The 21,926-nt window shown below is 41.8% G+C and overlaps 1 protein-coding gene across 1 annotated transcript; it reads left to right on the forward strand.

Annotated features, from left to right (window-relative positions):
* Nucleotides 1–3,302: 3,302 nt before the first annotated feature.
* unc119a2 (unc-119 lipid binding chaperone a2) lies at nucleotides 3,303–21,904 on the forward strand. Its single transcript, XM_023397052.2, has 5 exons — nucleotides 3,303–4,005; nucleotides 17,779–17,892; nucleotides 18,092–18,191; nucleotides 18,326–18,498; nucleotides 19,462–21,904. The coding sequence occupies exons 1-5, from the start codon at nucleotides 3,735–3,737 to the stop codon at nucleotides 19,572–19,574; spliced, it is 771 nt and encodes a 256-aa protein (XP_023252820.1). The 5' UTR covers nucleotides 3,303–3,734; the 3' UTR covers nucleotides 19,575–21,904.
* The last annotated feature ends 22 nt before the right edge of the window (nucleotides 21,905–21,926 follow it).

Consider the following 21,926-nt stretch of genomic DNA (forward strand, 5'->3'; position numbering starts at 1 on the left):
TTTTTTCACATTTTGTTATGTTGGAGCTTGGTGTTAAAATAAGATTAAAAAAAACAACTGCCTGCAGAGCTCAGAGACAGGATTGTGTCAAGGCACAGATCTGTCGAAGGCTACAAAAATTAATTCTGCTGCTGTGAAGGTTCCCAAGAGCACAGTGGCCTCCATAAATCTTAAATTGAATAAGTCCAGGAGCTGGCTGCCCACCTGATGGTCACTCTCGCTGACCTCCAGAGGTCGTGTGAGGAGATGGGAGAAACTTCCAAAGATCTCAGAGATGGTCAAGAGAAATGGGATTCATCTGAGTTAAACTGTCAAGTGTCATAGAAAAGTATCTGAACACCTTTTTAATAAATTTGGGGTCTGAACATTTTCTGATGGCGCTGCATGCTGAGTCATTACATGTTTTTCTGACTCTGAAGTTCAACAGGAAAGAATAAAATTGCTTCCAAACTTAGATATTCACTTTTTAAGTTTTCAAAAGCTCTGCTCTTCAGAAAAGGAAAGTCAAAAACAGCTTTTTCCAAGTTGAACTTATTTCTTTGTGATCAGTAATACATATGCAGGCTGTTTGTGTGGCTGTGAGAGACACCGTCTGTCCTGCATGGTGACATGGTCAACTGCAGGTTTTAGTCTCTGTCAAACGTGTATAGAAGGAGCTGAGGTTTTGTTATGTGGATGTGTGCGATATCTGTATGTGCACACTGAGAGTCGGCTATATGGTCACTGTGGGCTCTTCACACCGGCCTGCTGAGTTTGCTCGTCCCTTTGTCACGTCTGAGCTGCTGCTGCTATCATCAGCAGAAACACACACATGCGCGCGCACACACACACACACATACACTGATACACAGACACACATACACAGACACAGACATGTTTGCCTGTCCTGTCTCACATTCTGACCTGAACAAATCCACTTTGATTAGGAATTTGTTCACAAATATTTTTATTGTGATACGATCTGTTATATGTCCACATGGATCTCTGTCTCTCCCTGTTGTAGACACAATCAGGGAATTACGTGGACACACAGACATGCACACACACACAGACAGAGAGTCTGGGCAATGTGCTGACCTCAGTAAGCCATTCCTAAATGTTTATTGTTCAGTGCAGCTAGAGGAGAGAGGAGGGTGTACGTTCAGTTATGTACAGTCCATTCAGAAAGTGTTCGGACCCCTTCAATTTTTTCACATTTTGTTATGTTGCAGCCTTACGCTAAGATGAAAAATATTTTTCCCCTCAACAATCTACACTCAATACACCATAACAAAAAAGTGAGAACAGAATTTTAGACATTTCTGCAAATTTATTAAGAAGGAAAAATTTAAATATCACATTGACATAAGTATTCTGATAACGCTTGAAATTTAAATCAGGTGCTTCCTTTTCTCTTGATCATCTTTGAGATGTTTCTGCACCTTGATTGGAGTCCACCTGTGGTCAATAAAGCTGATTGGACACAAACACCTGACAATGCAGATCAGAGCAAAAATCAAGCCATGAGGAGGAAGGAGCCGCCTGCAGAGACAGGATTGTGTCGAGGCTCAGATCTGAGGAAGGATACAAAAAAAAAAATCTGCTGGATTGAAGGTTCCCAAGAGAACGGTGGCCTCCATGGTTCTTAAATGGAAATGCCTTGGAGCAAAAACTCCACCGAGAGCCTAGCTGCCAATCAAACCGAGCAATTGGTAAGAGAGGTGACCAAGAACCTGATGTTCACTCTGGCTCAGCTCCAGAGATCGTGTGTGGGGATGGGAGAAACTTCCAGAGGGACAACATATCCTCCTTGGGGCCAAACAGAAACCAATCTTGGTTTCGTCAGATAAGGGAATCCACGGCATCCTAACAAAAATCACTCTAACTTCTTCCTCAACTACCCAGAAAAGGACAAACCAAAGTCCGTATTAGAAAGTGGTTTGCAGTAGATGCTGACTACCTCTAGGGTGCAACATTTCCACATAAACAATGTGTTTCCAGGTCTGTTGCAGTTATCAATTCAGGGAATCATCACACTCGTAACAACTCTGATCTCAGGTTTTCAGTCAGTGCAGAGCCATGTGTGAAACATTGATGTGGCTGAAAATGCCTTTCAGGAGTGACTCCCTGACTTTGTCCGAGGACCTGAAATCTCCATATACTCTGAATATTAAGGCAGGCCTTTGTCTCAATTGGTGCTTTGTTGCTGTGGCTGATGTTAAATGCAGTTACAGTTGGTTTGGCAACTCTTATCATCACACAGTGGCACTGCAGAGCCCTGATGAAGAATCATGTGTGAATGAGATCTCCAGTGACTCATGCACAGACTTTACAAGCATCAGTAGAGAGAGAAAGACAGAAATAGGATTAAAACCTTGCAGAGCTGTTTCCATGCCGCTCCCTCCTCAGCTTCTCCAGCTGGGTTACAATGATCTGATGATGTCTGTTTGCAGTTACAATAATAAACTTCATTTATATAGCACGTTTCTTAATATAAAGATAGAATAAAGATAAAATGCAAGTAGTTAAAACAGATTTTGTCAAACTAATATATATTTGTGTATTTTGTGTGTATGGGGCTGCTGATGTGTCTTTCAACATATAATACGTTTTTTTGGAGGAATTTAAGTAAGTTAATCACAACATAAGGAAGTATCCGCAGAATGACTCTTCTCAGTATTACTGGATCATTGTAATAACAACATTAAGATGTAAGCAGTCATTTTAATGTTGTCTGCAAGAAATAGAAGTGGAATTTGTTTTGTGTCTCTTTGTGGTCATTTTGCATCCTTTTTATGGTTGTTTCTTTGTTGTACCCGTGAGTCTCTTTGCAGTTGTTTACATTTATTGCTGGGAAGCCAGTTAAAACAGTCACTTCAAACAGAGGCTCTGGCCCTGGGCCCACTTGACCCCTTGGGCCCCTGGACCTGTGCCCAGTAGGCCCTTTCAGTAATCTGTTCATGGTCATAGACATCTGTAAAGAAGCCCCGACCAGACACTGCTTTTTGTAAGGAGACTCAAATGGTTGGGAACCACAGGTTGATTCTTAACTCTGTGTTGTAGCCTATTTTAAAGTCAATTTAAATTACATTTTACCATTTCCTACTAACTATTGTCTAAACTATTGTCCTCATATGGTTTTCACCTAATAATGATATTTCACTGAGGTTTTTGCCTTGTTCAGCGGCTTCAATAGAAAGAGAACACATGCTGCATATATTAGTGGGTGTTTTTGAATGAATGGACTGTTTGTCATCTTGATTGGTGCGCGCATTCGTCAGTTGTAGCGCAGACTGTGCGCAGGAGCAGCAGCCGCTCTCTGTCAGCCGCGGAGCACAGAGCGCGCTGCTGAGAGCTCACCCCCCTCCCTCCCCTCCGCCTCCTTGGCAGCAACGGCCATCTGCCGCTTCTTTTAATTTCAAACCGAGCAGATTATTTCCCACAGACTTCTAGCTTCACTTGACACAACCGTAACAGCGTCTCAGAGAGCAGCTGCGAAGAAAAAGCAGCAGAGGAAAAGCCCGCTCTCCTCACATTGCGCTCAGCCGAGGAGAGCCGGGGACGTTTGCATGCAGCCCGTCTGCGGAGACAGACTGCGGGCTCATAAAGACGAAGAGGATTTGAATTAAGCACCGGATAACAGACAGCAACTGTGCATCCTTCAGTGAGGGAGGGAGGGAGGGAGGGAGGAGAGGGAGGCAACTGTTTTGTATCTTGGAAGCCCTGGGTGAGGAGAGGGGGAGGAGGAGCGGAGAATGAGCTATTCTTGTACCAGCAGGGGCAACAGCCAGGACCCATCAAGCGCTAAGAAGCCTGCCGGTGATAATCCAGGCAGAGACGCCGCAGGCACAGACAGCAGCGCAGACAGCAGCAGTAACGGCAGCCCGAAGCAAACGGCGGCGATGAAAGTGAAGAAAGGCTGCAACTCGGCTGACGTCGGGGTCCCGGTGACCACGGAGGAGGACCTGCTCGCCAGCGCGATGATCACTCCGGAGGATGTTCTGGGCTTGCAGAAGATCACAGAGAGTAAGTTCACTGCTGCCGTGTCGGTTGTTGAGTGAGAAAAGAGGACAAGGGTGCTAAAATGTCACAGACTCCCCATATGAGTCACGTATCACGTCATTGCCGTGTCCCCTTATTTATGTAATGTATAGAGGCCCTATAGAAACACATGATAATGCATCACAGGAGCCCCCTCTCCAGGAAACGTTGCCAGCCCGTCTGCAGATGTGTCTGAAACCTCTTTTGGCATCCAAGTAGCCCCGTGACCTGTGGAGGTGAGGTGTCAGCCTTCCAGTGTTGTGTGGAGGTTAAATTTAGCACACAGCCATGGAGGTGAGTGAGCCATGTGTGGTGCTTAAAAACACCCATGTGTGCACTTTGAAGAAGTGCAGCCAGGCTGGAAAACAAGGTTTGATGGAGCAATCAGTGATGGAGCCCCTAAAATGCAGGTGACAGTTTAATTGCTGAACATGCATGACTTAATGTTTCCTCCTCCATCATCTCATCACCCCCGGAGCAGCAGGTCTTCACTTCAGGACGAGTTTATTTGACTAGAAAGGTGCAAAGTGAGGTGCAGGGTTGAGTCAGGGGTCATGCTTCAAAGCAGACTGTGTGCTTCCTTTGCATAAGTTCACATCTAGTTCAGTGCAGAAGCTTTCACTTTTTTTCTGATTCCTCTTCAAAGAAAGCAGACAAACCCAACATTTCCTTTTATCCACTTATTTATTTATTTAATCTACGATGATATCTAAACTACAGATATCTAAAAGCCCATTTCCAACTTGGTGGAAAGTTTTCCAGCTGAATTTTGCAGTTAGTCTGGTATCTTTAGGATTCAAAGTAATCTTAGCAGGAAGGCACCAACAGGAGAGTGAAAGTGGTTTTATATCAGTGATGGAGGAAACATTCAGAGCTTTTACTCAAGTGAAACTAATAAACAAGGTAAACAAACAAAAAAACTTCATTAAAAGTAAAATACTTGCATTCAAAATCCGACTCAAGTATACAAACTATCAAAAGTAAAAGTAATGTTCTGTAGACAAGAAACCCTGTTGAATGGTTTATTGCATGTTGCTCATGATACAGTAATGTGTGATTAGCACTTTACTGTAGTAGTTGGTCAAGCTGGGGTTAATTTTAACTACATTATACAGCCTAGTGTTGTGGGAGGTTTAATTTGTAACAACATATCAAGTTACAGTAGCTGATCATTTGATTTGTATATAAAATACCGAGCAGGAAAGTAACTGTAGCTGTCAGTCAAAAGTCAAACACTTCCCTTTTAAATGTAGCGGAGAAGAACAATCAAGCAGCAACACAGGGACGCACTGAAGTGCAAGTCCCAGTTCCTCAAAAGCACATTCGCTACTTGAGTAAATGTACTTAGTCACATTTTATCACTGTATTGTGTTAAACGTTATGTTAGAGAAAATATCTGCAGATTAATGATGTAACATTCAAAATCTTGGTCTTTTTTACCTCCGCTAAGGAGGTTATTTTTCACCCGTGTTTGTTTATTTGTCAGCAGGATTACGCTAAAAGTCCTAACCCGATTTGCAGCAAACTTGATAGAGGGATGGGGCATGAGCCGGGGTAGATCCCATTAAATTTTGGGGCAGATCCAGATTATTTACTATGAATCTGTTTTTGTTTTTCTCTGAAGTCTGGTGTATGTTGTTTGACATTGGCCTTGGCAGAGGTCTGTGCTCTCTGAGTGCCCTTCTAGTTAAGTACTGCTTTGCTTGTGTTGCTTAGACAACATTGTAATTTCCAAACATTTTGTGTACACCACAGTGCAACATTTATGTGTCTCACAAAGTAATGTTTAGACACGTTATACAGTCGTTTAACACAAGTGAAGCTGCTTATTTACTGATAAACCAAGCAATTTGCCAAAGGCCTTTTCTGCCACTTGTGACATTTTGATTACCAGCCTTGCTGTTGAAAAAGAGCTTGAAATAGATAATTTTCCTTCGCTTATTCCTAATGTCACAGTGCCTGCCTATTACTTAATGCTGTTGTTTTTTTTTGTTTTTTTTTAATTTGTCACACCTCTAAATCTCAAACAAGCCTCTTACAGAGAAACACAGGGGGAGATAGCAGCCAGGAAGCTCTTATGTGCACACCGACAGCTCTCACCAACTCAGGTCTTAAAGCAGCGGTTAGCTAACAGGTGGCCAGCAGGGCTTTTGACTATTTAAAGACCTATTTATTTATTTTTATAAAGGCTATTTAACTACTTTACTTACACAACAAGGTTACATTAGCCTTACGATACATACTGAGCGTGATAACATGCAAACACTATGTCGGGTCTTCTCCCAACTATTTTAAAATGTGTTTGGGCATTTATAGTGAGCAACACAAGTTCACCTTTTTCTTTATTTCTACTTGTACTGATGGTCATGCATCTTTCAAGAGCAGCCGTACTGAACACATTTCCACACGTGTCTGTGAGATGCCATAAGCGAAAATAACTAGCGCTGTCTTTTTACTCTCTTGAAACTATTCCCACAGCGAAGATACCTCCACTTAAATCATATATTTTCTGATCCCTTTTCTTCCTTTCTTATTTTCATTACTCTCTCATGTAGCTGAAGATAATACAGGAAGTTTATGTTGTAATAAGGAATGAGATCTTGCCCATCCAGTCCAACATAATCACAGCTTACAGAGAAGAGGAAGAGCTCTGGGAACATCCTTTGGCTCAACTCGTCCTCCCTCTTTATCTAACACTCACCGTGAGATTCTTTATGTGCTTTAACCAGCCACTTATTAGGAACAGGAGAGTAGCTGCAGCTGTATTTTGACTTGATAGTGAACATGCGAGTGTCTCTGTCTGTCAACTTGTTGTGGGTGATGCCCACGAGTGAGTCTATGTGGTGATCATCGTCCAGCTGCACGATGACACGTATGGGATCATCGCAATGATTCTGCCTCCCGCACTGGACTTTATTATGGTCTTGGAAACTCTCACTTTCCTGTCTCGCAGCGTCATTGCTGGAGGCAAGAGGAGGCATGTGTGAATCACCACAGCAACGTGGAGACACGCTTGAATCACTACGGCAACATGAAGCATCTCCCCTTGGTTACAGCCAGTGGAACGTGCATCTCTGCTCCACCACACACTTCCTCCCCGACTTTCCCTGCTTTCTCTCTTCTTCCTCTGTTCTCCTGTTTCACAGTGTAGTTGTGCTATCGCTTGATGGGCTACACCGACGTAACTGAACGTGTGTACATGCACACTCACTTGTTTGACATTGGTTCTGGCAGTGAAACAACAAGCTGAGCTTTCTGAAGCCCTTGTGTTGTTTTGTGATTCATCTGTCTCTGTCTTCCGTTCTCGTGTAGCTGAAATTGATTCCCTCTCCAAGTGCCGAGGAACACGAGTGACAGTACTCACCCGCACAGCTCCGACAGACTTGACAAGTCCTGAGTCAAAGTTTTTTGTTTGTTTTTTTACTCAGTGGTTGTTGTTTGAACCTGCTTGGAGCACAGCTGTCTCAACCTGAAATTGATGATGATTCGCACATTACACAGTCATCTGATCAAAAACTATTGTGAGATAAATCCTAATCTGCCATGTTTTCTCTGTTGAATATTGTAAGCAGATTATATGTTTAAGACAAAACAGTCTTTTCAAAACATCAATGTGAATCCTGGGAAAATGTGATAAGCATTTTTCACAAAAGAAATCTTGATAATCGGTTAATTGTTGAAGTCATTTTTCAAACAAAGCTGCTTCCCTTTGTCTTGTAGTTAGGGTTGGGGTTTTAATCACATTGTATTTTATCTAATCTGAATCCGTTCACATTCCTCATTAAATTTCATTAAGTTTAGGTTTCATCATTTGAAAGTAACTAAAGTTATAACTAAGAGTACCTCAAAGATTTAGTTTAGACCTGTGATCACCTGTTGTTGGGCCAGAAACCAGAAACACTGCTGTTTTTTGGAGGAAGTGACTAAATTAATCAACTTTAAAACTGATGAAAGTTGCCTAATTAATGTTGACAAACTATAGCTACAACATGAAAATGAAATGAGCAGCAGAAGATATGAAATGTGGATTGACATTGAGTGTTTTCACACACTGAAATCACAGCTGTATCATACTTTCTTACACACCAGATCCATAACTATGAGGTTACTGAGCTAAAAATATTGATTGATTTGACCTACAATGATCAGCTAAACATTTTTCAAGAGAAGAATCGGCACTACAAAAATAAAGGTGACTTCTGTCAAGGTGAGCTTGGAGAGAGTACATTAACCATTATTTCTGTGCTGTTACAGAATTAACGTTAATTAACTTCCGCCAGTATAATCTACTGCCGCTGATGATGGTCATTTGAAGGTGAAAGAAATGGCTACAAATGAAAAGCCTGCCAACATTACCTGCGTGTTTTCAGCATTGATTTTCACTAATAAAGAAAAAACAAGGAGAGATAAAAGGTTTTATAACAGATTAGTTGGCGTTGGAGCTTAACGAATCTGCGTATTTTGCCAACCAGGAACCAGATCCAAAACAGAACCAGTTTTCAGAACTCAACCCTAATTATAGTTCATTGAATATTTTGGGGTTTCAGACATATTTTAGATACTTTGAGTACTTTTGATTTAGCTGCCGGTTTACTTCAGCAAGTTTAGTCTATAGTGTGCAAAGCATCAAATTTGTTGCTATGGTTACTAGCAGCCTCATCCTGTCTGAGGTGTTGTGAATATAATAAACAACAGGATTTAAACGGACACCTGAGCCAATCTGTATCGTGTAGCCATAGTATATGTTTTAACAGGTGTTTTAGCGTCACATTGCTTCTGTTGAGACACCCACCTGAAGCAGATAAGCTCATGACTCGAGCTGTGTCGAGCTAAAACTCAGTCTGTCTCAGAAGTCTGTCACGCTCACCATCATCACCGGTGTTGTTTCACAGCTTTAAAGGACATTTCCTCACTACCTTAAAAAAGATCGGCGGTGGGTGTGAGCTGGCCCGTGAGGTGGGTTTTACAACCCACAAGGTCTGTTAGAGCTCAAATAACCTACTTAAGCCTGAAGTGTGTTGGCTTGGTGTGTGCCGGTGCAGATGTGATGCAGTTCAGTGCTCCACACTGTGAAGTTGAACGGGGTGGCCGGTGATGAAACCAGTCCAACTTTATTTGCTTGTCATAACCATTATAAGATGACACGCATGGGTCAGATAATTCATCAAGTCCCAACACAGATATCATTTATTTTTCATTCGAAGACAAACTAGAACGACTGAGAATCTCAGAGCTGCTTTTTACCCCAATGTGAGTCTTTGCACATGACATTTCTTAACCTGTCTTGTCGCCTATCACATCATGTCATCTGCCAGCAGCTACTCACTTCATGCTGACAGCGAACGAAGGCAACTAGTCATGTGAAATTACGTCTGACTTGTGTTTTCTCTAAGCTGCGTTCACATCTGGAGTCTTACAGTGAACCTCTGCCAGACCAGATCTCAGGCTCTCTCCTTCCCTCTCTTTCTCTTACTCCCCATCCTGTCCTCTCTCCCCTGCCCCTCATTGTAAAACCATCCCCATTTTTATGCCATAGCACTGTTGCCATGACGCTGTGGTCATCGAGAGGCAAATTCAGGTCAGTAAGGCAGAGGCGAAGTGCGTCACCCCTCTACACCAGAATGCTGTCAAACTAAATCACAGTTCACACGGAGCTCAGAGGAGGAAATTGTTACAGAGCTTGTCTGTTTTACACTGAACTGTATTCTGGTACAAAAACAAGAAGTTCTCTTATTGAAAAACACAAGTTTCCATTAGACTGTAAGTTTAAATACTGTGCACTGAATCGCATCATGATATATATACTTATCAAAGTGTAGTTTGTAGACTTTTCTGTGTGTTAATAATGCTTGAATATAGTTAACTAGCTGCTTTCAAGTCAAGTTTGGATTGAAAAAATGTAAATTGATTGCAAAAGAAGATCTACTTCTTTGCCTGAAGTCATTTCTAAATGATGAATGAAACATTTTTGGGGTGTTAATTATATTGCCTGGTGCTACATCAGTGAATAGAAATGCCATCCCTATTAACAAACCGCCGTTTAACTGCAAGACGATCGAAGTGGTGGCAGGCATGAGTGAGGAAAAAAAAAAACAAATTCACTCAGATTATGGCATTTCCAATCAATATTATGATTTGGATGTTTAGTTCAGTTTAAAGAGGCGAGGTTCACCTTTTCTATAAGCCAAGAGATTTAATAACAGTTCAAATGAACTTCAGTATGAACCTCAGGAAGTGAACACAGCCACGACTGCAGCGCTGATTCTGGCTCACAATGCAAACCAATCAGAAAGTTGTAGAGTGATTATGACGTGACATTTTAGAGCATCTTCCTCCTCTAATTTGACGTATATCAGATGATGCTGAGCGATCACAACGTAGGAAGGGTCATTCAAGAATCCCAAGTGCTTTGTTTTCCTCTGCACCATCCTCACTGCACCCCTCCATCTCTTCTCCCCCCTCGCTGCATTAATCCCGCCCCCTCTCTACAGCGATTAGTTGGATTTGCCTTCAAATAAGAAACTAAACCGGATTAGTCCGTGTGAGCTGTATTGGACCTCCCTCCAGCCACATAACTGGTAGATCCCACTTTACCAAAACAGACCAAAGTGGGGGCCATGTTCATGTCATATTTTCATCTCTCTGTTTATAGTAATATCCTGCAAGTGTCAGCAGGAAGTGGTAGTGCTTTCTCATATTCTGTAGAGCTTGGTCGAATCCTGATATTTCAACCAATACTGATATTTGAAGAAAATTAAATCGGATATTAAAATATCAGATGATATTAGTATTCTACACGACATGACACATAATATAGCATGTAATCAAATATACTGCATATACTGAGAAAACAAGATTTTTATAAATAAAATCTTCAGCAAAGACAATAAAAATATATTTTGAATATAAAGTAGTAAATAGTCGGTTCAGCTCAAATATATATTGGTGACTCTAATTGAATCTAAAAGTTGCACTGAACATGTTGATCCTGTGTGCAGTTTTCATAAACAGTAAAGCAAATTTCAAATAGTATTCAGTATCATTTAAAACATCCGACACTGACTTGATTCATATTTTCTTTCCTTAATATTTTTCCTTCTGACTTTCAACACCAGCTTGTTTATATTATATATAAACGATATACAGTGTCACACTGCACACATCCTGCTTCTGCTTTCATGTCTCCAACGTGTCTTTGATAATGCCTATTTACAGCAGCTGTGTGTGTGTGTGTGTGTGTGTGTGTGTGTGTGTGTGTGTGTGTGTGTGTGTGTGTGTGTGTCAGAGAGAGAGTTTGAGGACCCTCATGTTGATGCAGTGAGAGGAAATCAGCTGTATGTTTGTCCACTTGTGATACTCTTATAGCCCTGATTGCTGCTGTGAGGGGGGCACTTGGGCAGGAGACAAAATGTTTGTTTTCCATGCCATCAGGACAGAGGACTCCATGCCTGAGAGGCGGCAGACATCCTGCAGTACAGGAGCTGGCTGCGTGTGGTAGAGAAGCACTCACTGAGCTGAAGGGAAGCTGATTGCTCATGTGGGATAAATGGAGTTGCTCATGCCGTGCCACGCCGGCAAAAATAACCTACAGCTGAAACAAACCTGAGAGTCGTGGGTGTTAATCACTGCACTGAAACACACAATGGCCTTCGTATAAGAACATGTTCCTACTGCTAAATCTCTTACTGTTTCCTGTGAGGTTTGTTTTTCTATTGAGTGTTGTGAGTGTTCACCAAAGGTTCTGAATTACTCAAACTTGTCTTTGATGCTCCTAAATTGCTGTATAAGTATAACCAATAGGTGGTCAAGTTTCGTTTATAATAAGACTAACAGAAAACAGGTGATGAGCACATGGCGACTGAAGTCATTTCTAAATGATGAATGTAAAATTTTTGGCTCATTGGTAAAAATCATTATGTGGTGCCACAACAATGAATGAAATTTATTTTTGCCGTGGTGTGGGGTGTTCTCTTCAAACCGACCTTCGACCAGAACCTTAAACATGCAGCGGCTAAAAGTCAGGCTGTACTTGAACGCAGCAGTTCTTTGAGCTAAATGCTAACACCAACATGCTAATATAGTCCCAGACTCTCTAGTTTCTTTTTTTCTTTAAGTAAAATCCTCACATCACTTCAGTATAAACATCTGTAAGTGAACACATCACTGCCATGGCCTGAATGCCAACTGCAGTTATCAATACATCGTTTATGTGGCTTTGGTGGTCTGTTGATAAGCTTTCAACCAGTGAAGGTGTGGAGCTCTGCTGCTAAACATTACTGATTTGGATTCGCTGGAGTCAGTTCAGCTTAAATATTCACTCCTACAGATTTGTTTGTACATGTACTGAGCACCTGTAACTCTTATATCAAAGTAACAACTTCCCTTCTGTGGAGAAATGGCTGTTTGTTAAAACATTGTCCCTGCCACAGAACTATGTCCCATACTCACCTGTGTCAACCTTTTTTTGTGTTTTATAAACACAAAAAAAGGTTCAATGAGCTATTATTGTTTTGAACTATCAGAAAATTGCACTCACGTTGTTCAGCAATTAATGAACCTACAGTTTAATTGAAGTGAACTGCAGCAGCTGTGGAAACTTCCAGTGAAGACAGACCCACCAATCCACAGCTGAAGTGGGACAGACTAAAGTAGATCCCATTATCAGTGTCAGCTATAATTTTTTGCCAGCATGCATGTTGTGTTTATAAGCCTTTAATATGGTTTCATGTGGCAGTGATCTTAAATCCTCATACTGGAAGGTTCCTAAGATCTGTCCTGTCGCCGCGTTATCTGGGTGAAGCGCTAAAACGAGCCCCGAACTGTTTATTTTGGCTGGAACTAGGTCATGTGATGCAGTATGTGTTGAAGGGTGGACCTGACCTAGTCTGGCTGTAAACTGGTGATTTCTGCCACAGCTGCAGTGACTACACAGGAAGGGAGGAGTACATGTAAGTATCACACGTCTTTAAAGTTACACACAAAGGCAACTCGAGTGTCTGTTTACAAAGCAGCCAAACAAACATGTTTGAATAAAGAAGTCAGTCAATATCTGGCCTCCCTCCATCATGTCATGAGCAACCACAATCTGATATCATGCTCCAAATACATCTCCTACAGCTCCCTCACACTAAAAGACACCCCATGTTTTGCCAGTTGAATGCTTTTAATGTGAAGCAGGAGAAGGAAATGTTCAGCGAGCATCAGCAGAAACTTGATATAGCTCTGATCCGGCTGTAGGAGAGTAACAGTGAGTCCTGGGACGGTCCATGACGGAGCGAGTGTTTAGTTCTTGACAACATGAAGTGTGAAGTTTTTTTTTTTTTTTTTTACCCCGCTAATGTTGAAGTTTGAAGAAGTGGTTTGCAGACGAGCTTCCTGTTTCTAGCAGAGTTTGACTGCTGAGTTAACACTCGCAGCTCAGCTTTGACTGTTAATAGTTCCCTTGATGCGTTGCATAATTCAGCTTCGACTGCTGTGACCAGACACTTCACTGCACCATCCCTCCTCCCCATGATGGGTTTAAACCAAAATGTGTCCACACAGCTGTGGAAAGACATGTACGTACACACACACACACACACACACACACACACACACACACACACACACACAGCTGTCTGAGGATAACTTGCTGCTAGAAGCCAGTTTATCACTGTCAGCTCTCCTTCTGGGCTGTGATAGTAAACACCTCCAGACCAAACATTTCCCGTGTGTGTGTGTGTGTGTGTGTGTGTGTGTGTGTGTGTGTGTGTGTGTGTGTGTGTGTGTGTGACTTGAGGTAACAGACTGCATGTCATTTACTACAAACACCTTGGGTTTTCTGAGGCAAAGTGAGAGCACACACACACACACACCACAGAGACACAAACACACACACGTACATGTGCACAACACAAACTCATTGTCTCTTATTCAAACTCAATGCGCTCCTGGGACTTCATTAGGAGGCTCAAAAGTAACAATTAGCACCAGGTTAGCAAAAGGATGAGGACAACACCAGCTGTGGTTCAGTTTATTAAACACATGCAGACCCACCCTCCACACACACACATCCATGCACAACTGTTTATTATTGGTCCCACTCCTCGCAGGCACAGATACTTTACAGTATTAATTAAAATTGTGTGTCTGCTGAGGGTTTGTTTGTGTTTTTTCCCTGTTTGTCTCGTGTGCGGGCGAAGGCTGCGTGAGTCTTCAGGTGTTGCACGGCAGTAAACGGAGCGACGTATTCAGAGCCGATGTGTTTAGAAGAGCATTCAGACTGACAGAGGAGCAAAGGCATCACGGGGTCACAACGAGTCAGATCAGCACTGTCAGGAACACTCACCCCGTACAGTAAATGGAGTTGACAACATACTGTGACTTCAGGGTATGGTTCTTCTTGTGGGATGCGCCGGCATGAATACATAAGCATGAAAAATAACATGCAGGGAGCATTGGGAGGAGACCTCCAGGGGGAGTGAATGCAGAAATAAACACTATCCAGGAAGCTAAAGCAGACAGAGGCTGAGGTCTCTGTCAGGTTCAGGCTCCAGCTTGTTAACACTGAGAAGTGACTAAAAACACCTTCATCCTAAATGGACATAACTTACATATTGTCCCATTTACATTTTGCATGTAGGGACGCTGGTGAACTGCTACTGAAGGTGAATGTTTGCTGATGTCATATTCTCCTTTTGGCTGCTGGAGAGAGTCGGCCTCTTGGGGGCAGCAGACACAAGTTTTTACCTTGTAACCTTGTAAGTTGACATTGTTAGTAAACAGTTGCTCTTCAACACATCCAGCTGTTATGGCAACTTATCTTTGATTTGGAGTCGTGAATGTAAATCTAATATTCCTTCTGTGTTTAGCTCTGATTTTGGTCTCTACTGTCTCCAGAGGTAAAATCTGGCTCTTTAAATGCTCCACTGTGTTCACCACCTAGTTGCTTCAGTAGCTTCGGTGCCGAGCAGACACTGTACAGTGGATTTTTAGAGCTTATTTGCTGAAAACCGCTGCCTTGTTTAGTGAAAAACAATGTTATGGGCACGGTGAGAGTGAATTTAACAGATCTTTAACAACTTTAAACTCGTTGCACCTGTGTAAAGCCAAGAGGTGCTGCACATTGAGGTGGTAATTTCTCTGTAGGTTCCATCAAAGTAAAATCCAATATTAACACTAATACAAACAGTTCAGCTCATGTTATAGGAGCTATACACAGTTTGTTTGTAACTGGTTTCAACTGCTACAAATGCACAACAAAAGTAGCTGATTTAGTCCGTTTATCTGCTGTGACTAGAAGGTTCGTAGTCAGACGAGCCATCTTGAAATAATATGTGAACTCTCAAGTCGGAATAACGGGTGTTTTTCCCGTTCATCCCGTTCTGCCGACATTGTTTGAATGCAGCATAAACACTAAACACTTTACAGTATCTTGCGAGTCTCTTCACCGGAGGAGCAGAAAGTGATTGTTGTTTAATTAGATTGTTGGTGCATTTTTAAACATAATTCTATTTAATTTGTGTGGCTGATTTTATCATTCTTTTTATTAACATTATAAGATTCATTATCTGCCTCTGTGATAACCACCTTCTCGTTTTGTCTTAGTATTTTTCAAAAAAGTTATTAATGAATCCTTGCTCACTGATGATAATTGAGATAACACTGCCAATGAACGTTTACGGGTACATGTGATGAATTAGTGACTTGCCACAGCCATGTGTAACGGCCACATGTACTGTGATGACATCTGGTAACTGTGCTTCTTCTTTTTCTCCTCCACGGTGATCTATAAAACAAATCCAATCCACGCAGTTTATGAATCAAAAAACATTGTGTATGCATATGTCTGCGTACACAGATATTTAGTTATGAACCTGCACACAGTTTTCACACTGGCCCTCTGAGTGAAAGCTGCTTCCTTTATATAAAGGTAGATTTTGACATCATCATCATCATCATTCACATTTACTATAGAAATAGGAAAAACAGACATGAAATCCACAACTGGGAGCTCATGGTAACATCTGGTGATCGGATGTCATGTTCTTTTAGTAGGAGGCTGCTGCTGTCGAAATGTTACAGAGAACAGCTGGTGAGGTGATCGGTCATCATTAGCAATTAAATGATCCCTCTCTTTACTGACAGACGTCCATGTCTCCACCGTCTCACTGTTGTCTTTGAGCAGACACTTGTGATCGGTTTACTGTCTTCTGACCCGATGTACCGTCTGTGTGTGTGTGTGTGTGTGTGTGTGTGTGTGTGTGTGTGTGTGTGTGTGTGTCCATCAGGAGAAGCAGCAGAACACGCAGAGACAGCCGCACATCTGTTAACATCAGATGAGAAGGAGAAACAGTCACTGAGCTAATAAGGGAACATGGCATGTAATCACACACATTTACTGATCTTCTAAACTCACAGTGTGACTCTTGTCTGTTTCTCTCGAGGCTGTGCAGCGATCCACTCTCAAATCCCTGAAACAATGTCACCTCAAATTCACTTTTTGATTTACTTGAGCTCTGTGGCGAGCCAGTGGGCCTCAGAGGAGGCGATGGAGGGATGATGCAGTTGCACCTCCCGGCCAGTGGTTTCATGGGATCAGGCAGGAGGCAGGAAGTGTCTGCTCTGCTGGGGAACGCTAATAAGCAGTGACACTGCCTGGTGAGGGCAGGAAGGATAAGAGGAACAAAAATAACTCTGTGTGTGTGTGTGTGTGTGTGTGTGTGTGTGTGTGTGTGTGTGTGTGTGTGTGTGTGCGTGCGTGTTGTCGTATATGTGAGGAAATGTCTCTTTTAACACAGATTGTCCAAGATTCATGTAGGAACGTCACTCTAAATGATCAGACTGAGCTTTTTAACACTTTAGTCAGCAGAATGACTTGAAACTACAGAAAACAGAATTAATAATATTATTTGAATATATTGCTCATTTACTGTGAGGTGTTTCGGGGTATGTGAATGTTGAAGCACATAATGACATCTATTATCGGTATAACCACTTTTATAGTATTTATTTTCCTGTTAGCGTGATCCACTCTCAGTATTGTCATCTGTTCACAGAGAGGATTGAAAGTAAAGCAGCTCTTCAGATTAGAGCTTCCTCCTGCTTAATAAGAGAACTTAATTTCTTTGCAACGGTTCACTTTTGCTTTTCATCAACATTAAACAAAGTCCAACATTATAACCTTAATTTATTCACAGTCATAATTTCATCTTTAATAATAAGAAAAACATGTTTAGTAGCTGGAAAACAATTTAATATTGTGATAATAAGTAAGTAAGTGAATCTCGTTCACAGGGTGGAGATTTGTTTGAAACCAGTTTCCTTAGAAACAAAAACATGTTTTAAACCTTTTTACTATTTAACAAAATATAACAAACTGCTCAGTGCACCGGCGTTAAAATAAACTATAGCCTAAATGAAATGTGATCTAAATATAACTTATTGAGATCAAGAAATATTAAATTAAAGAATCAGTTCAAAAAAAAAAAGTCAAGACCTTTTTAAAATATTTTAAAGTTTCAGTCTCAAACAACATTGAGATTTGGTCCCTGCTTCCCAGTTATATTGATCAGGAAGTTAAAGTAATGATTAACCCTTTATTTTCATTCATGTGCTACTTGGTTCAAGTATGTAATGTCTAATCTGTAACTCTCATCCTCTCTCTCTCTCTCTCTCTCTCTCTCTCTCTCTCTCTCTCTCGCTCGCTCGCTCGCTCGCTCGCTCGCTCGCTCTCTCTCTCTCTCTCTCTCTATCTCTCTCTCTCTCTCTCTCTCTCAGATTATCTGTGCAGCCCGGACGAGAACGTTTACAGCATCGACTTCACCAGGTTCAAGATCCGAGACATGGAAACCGGCACAGTTCTGTTTGAAATCACCAAACCTCCATCCACAGGCGAGTCACTGAATCGCTCTGTGGAGTTGTTTCATTTAACCTTTATTTACCATGAAAATTCCTGCAGTTATTCAGTCTTCATGCATGAAGGCTGCTAGACAATGAACCTGCAGAGGCATCCATGTAAAACACACACTGATGACTATATTTCATTTCATGTCCCTCTGTTCTGTTCCTTACAAACCAATCCTCACCTTAGATAAAGCAGGAGAGAAGAGGGATATTGACCCAAACGCCGGCCGGTTCGTCCGTTACCAGTTCACCCCGGCTTTCCTCCGGCTGCGGCAAGTTGGAGCCACGTAAGTGAGAACGTGTGTGAATCTTTATTTACAAGGACGCAGTCACCGACAGAGTAATCGCTGTGTCCTCTGCCTCTCTGTGTTTTCTCTTGTCTCACTCCCCTCTCTCCGTCTGTCTGTCTTTCTCTGAGCAGCGTTGAGTTCACGGTCGGAGACATGCCCATAGAAAACTTCAGGATGATCGAGAGACATTATTTCCGCGAGAAGCTGCTCAAGAGTTTTGACTTTGAGTTCGGCTTCTGCATGCCCAGCAGCAAGAACACCTGTGAACACATCTACGAATTCCCACCTCTGTCTGAGGACATCAGTGAGTCTATAAACACACACACACACACACACACACACACACACACACACACAATAGAAAACAATTTGGGCGCCCTGTGGTTCAGGCAGCATGCTTACATACTCTCATGCTGTGGGATTAATTCTGTCGATGTCTGTGCTCCTATTCATTTATGTTTATAAACCAGACAGACCATAATGTTCTACAGCAAATCTGCTGTGAAGGAATTGTAATGGCACCCAGATAATGGTTTTTATTAACATCATTTTTAATGAACTTGTCTGAAAAAATAGTAAAGTATTGGTACCATTTGGTACTTAGTCCTTACCGCAGCGGCCTGGGTTCAAGTCGACCTGTGGCCCTTTGCTGTATGTGCTTTCTTCTCTCTTTCTCCCCAACTTTCCTGTCTCTTTCTCTCACTGCAACTATAATAAATGCAAAATGCTTAACTTAAATCAAAGTATTTTTTGTCCCCTAAACCACACGTGGGTCCTGAACTTTGGACGTGCTCCCACATCCACCCAGACCAGGTCTCTGCCACTCCGTATAAAAACATACGACTTTCTTCAATGGAAAAAAATATTTCCACTGAAGATATCCAGCCAGTTGTTTACCTCAAAACATAAGCTACATTCAGTTGTCAGTTTATTAGGTACACTTGGCTAAAACTAATATGGTCGGATACAACAGTCCTGCAATAAATGCGGCCGTCATGAAGGTGAAGCTGTTTTAGAGAGGAGTTGATTCAGGTGTGTGGAGGAGTTGGTTCAGCTGTATTGCATTATGCAGAGAGGGGTTCCTGTTATTCAGCCTGTCCTCATTAATACACAATGAGGTGGACAAAATACTAAAACTAACTATTCCTCTTTTTACCCTGTTTTAATCATCATAGGACCCTCCTCAGATTTATCTTAAGACCTCATGGGTCCTATGTTTTCTAACAGCTGTGATTTTATTTGTGTGTGTGTTTGTTTCTGCTCACAGTCAGAGAGATGATCCTGCACCCGTATGAGACGCAGTCCGACAGCTTCTACTTTGTGGACAATAAGCTGGTGATGCACAACAAGGCAGACTACTCGTACAACGGTGGGACGTAGAGATGACACACCAGCACGAGAGACAGGTGGATGTAAGGACTGACCTGAGGGACGATCAGAGCACGCTGGTGGGGTTAACATCCTGTCAATCCAGTAATCTCTCTCTCTTTCTCTCTCTCTCTCTTTCTCTCTCCGTCTTTCTCTTTCTCCTACTCCCGTTGAGAGAATGCCGTCCAGAAAACACCCATACAGATGTGTCGGTTACAGCCTGTGTGTGTGTGTGTGTGTGTGTGTGTGTGTGTGTGTGTAAGCACGTGTGAGTTTGTCAAAGCCTGGCAAGAAGCCACATTCACACAAACACACACATGGACACACACAGTTCACAGCTTGGTGTGGCATCGCTGTGACAAAGTGTGTTTGTAACATGATAAACCAGCACGTGATCAAATTTTGGGGAAACATCAGATGGCTTTCGCTCTCTCGCCACGTCATGAAGTGAATAAAGAAAAAAAAAAAAAAAACCTGTATCTTCAACTATTGATAGAAAATTATTTTTTTCATTCCTGTAGCTGTTAGGAACAAATCTTGCGTCTAAAAACGTGTATTTTTAGGACTTGAACGACCAGTGTGTGGGATTTAGTGGCATCTAGTGGTGAGGTTGTAGATTGCAACCAGCTGAAGACCCCTCCCCTCCCCTCCCCTCACCCCTCCCTCTCCCAGCGTGTAGGAGAACCTACGGTGGCCTTCAGGTAGCGAAACACGGCCCTCTCTAGACCCAGTATTTGGTTTGTCCATCCTGGGCTACTGTAGAAACATGGCGGGCAACCCCCCTGTGTAGATGTGAAGGGCTTATTCTAAGATAACGAAAACACAGTGATTCTTAGTTTCAGATGATTATACATTAATGAAAACATGATTATGAATATTATCGACTATAGATCCGAATGAATCCTACACACTGGTTCTGGGGAAATTATTTCTCAGATTCAGCGAGTGTGTGTGTGTGCGTGTGTGTGTACTCTTGCATTTTGGAGTGTGTGTGTTTCTGTACTTTGTATGATTGTCTGTACTGTGTGTGTGTCTGTGTGTCAGTTTGAAGCATGATTACTGGTCTGGTAGAAATATATGAATTTAAATGTCAGTACTGTGGTCATCTGGTTTATAAAGGTTCAAATAGATTTCCAAAACCTATTAGCACATTTTCTACAGAGTAGACAGTAGTTAGTCATTTTGACTTTATATCAGACCTATTTCCTGTTTCCTTATTCCTTTGTTCCTCATTTATTTCTCCAGTCGTGTTACCTGTATAAACTGTAGGGCGTATGCGTTTATTGTCTTTCTCAAAGCACAAAATCTCCACGAAGACATCAATGAGGAAACAGTGAGCTGATCTGACCATAAATGTACTGAGTGATCTGTGTATAAACTGTACTGTCCAGCCCTCCTGTTGCTTCATTTAGCTGATAAAGAAGTTGTTAAGAACCCTATTCGTCCAAGTTAAAGTTTTACTGATTGCAAAGAAAAGGGAAACTTGGAGGAAGATTGGGGAATGTAGCAGAACTCTTTTAAAGATCAATTCATCCTCAAATCATCATCGTCCTTGTCACGTCTCCTGCGTCCATGTCCTCATTTTCTTGTGCGGTTTCTTCTGCCTCATCATTTCCATTCTGAGCCGTTGCAGTCAGTGAGGACCTGAGTGTGCTGATCTGTTGTTAATCGAGGGCATTTATTACACAGATCAAACAGAAAATCTGTAACTGAACTGTCTTTTGATGCCTCTAAATTGTAATATGCACACTTGGCTTTCTATCTTCTGACTCAAACAGTATAATTCTCTGTCTTATATCCAGCATATATCTGCACATGCTGTCTGATGATGATGATGATGTGCATCAGTCTGATGCACTTGAAAACCAGTTTAGTTTCTGTGATTCTGCTTAAACTGCAGTAAACTCCACCCGTCTGTTACAGCAAGTGTGTTCAAACAAACACTGCAAATCATTTGCAAAAAAAATATCTGTACCGCTTACAGATCTGGTTGAAAGGAAATTACTTGAATGCACCTGTTTGATTCAGATTGTCACTTGAAGTGATTTAAATCTGAATGACTCTGTTTTTGTTTTGGGCCTGTACAAGTTGCTGATTGTGAGTTACAAGGAATAAAAGTTGAGAGACAAAATTAGCAAATGTGCTAAAAGTCGTGAAATGGGACAGGAGGGGGAGTCCAGTCGGCTCAGATTAACTTGAATGTTATGTCAAAAATGTAACACAGATTTGTAGAGCAGATTTATTTATGATCGATTGTGACTCGTGTACAAATTATTTTGATTCAAATGTTGGTGTGACTGAACAAAAGTAAAATAAATAAAGATTTATGGGACTTTTTGAAATATGGCATGTGTGTTGATTGTT

Source organism: Seriola lalandi, unplaced genomic scaffold (genome assembly GCF_002814215.2).
Source record: "Seriola lalandi dorsalis isolate HSWRI2012SDOR001 ecotype SW California unplaced genomic scaffold, Sedor1 jcf7180002054995, whole genome shotgun sequence".
NCBI classification, from domain to species: domain Eukaryota; kingdom Metazoa; phylum Chordata; class Actinopteri; order Carangiformes; family Carangidae; genus Seriola; species Seriola lalandi.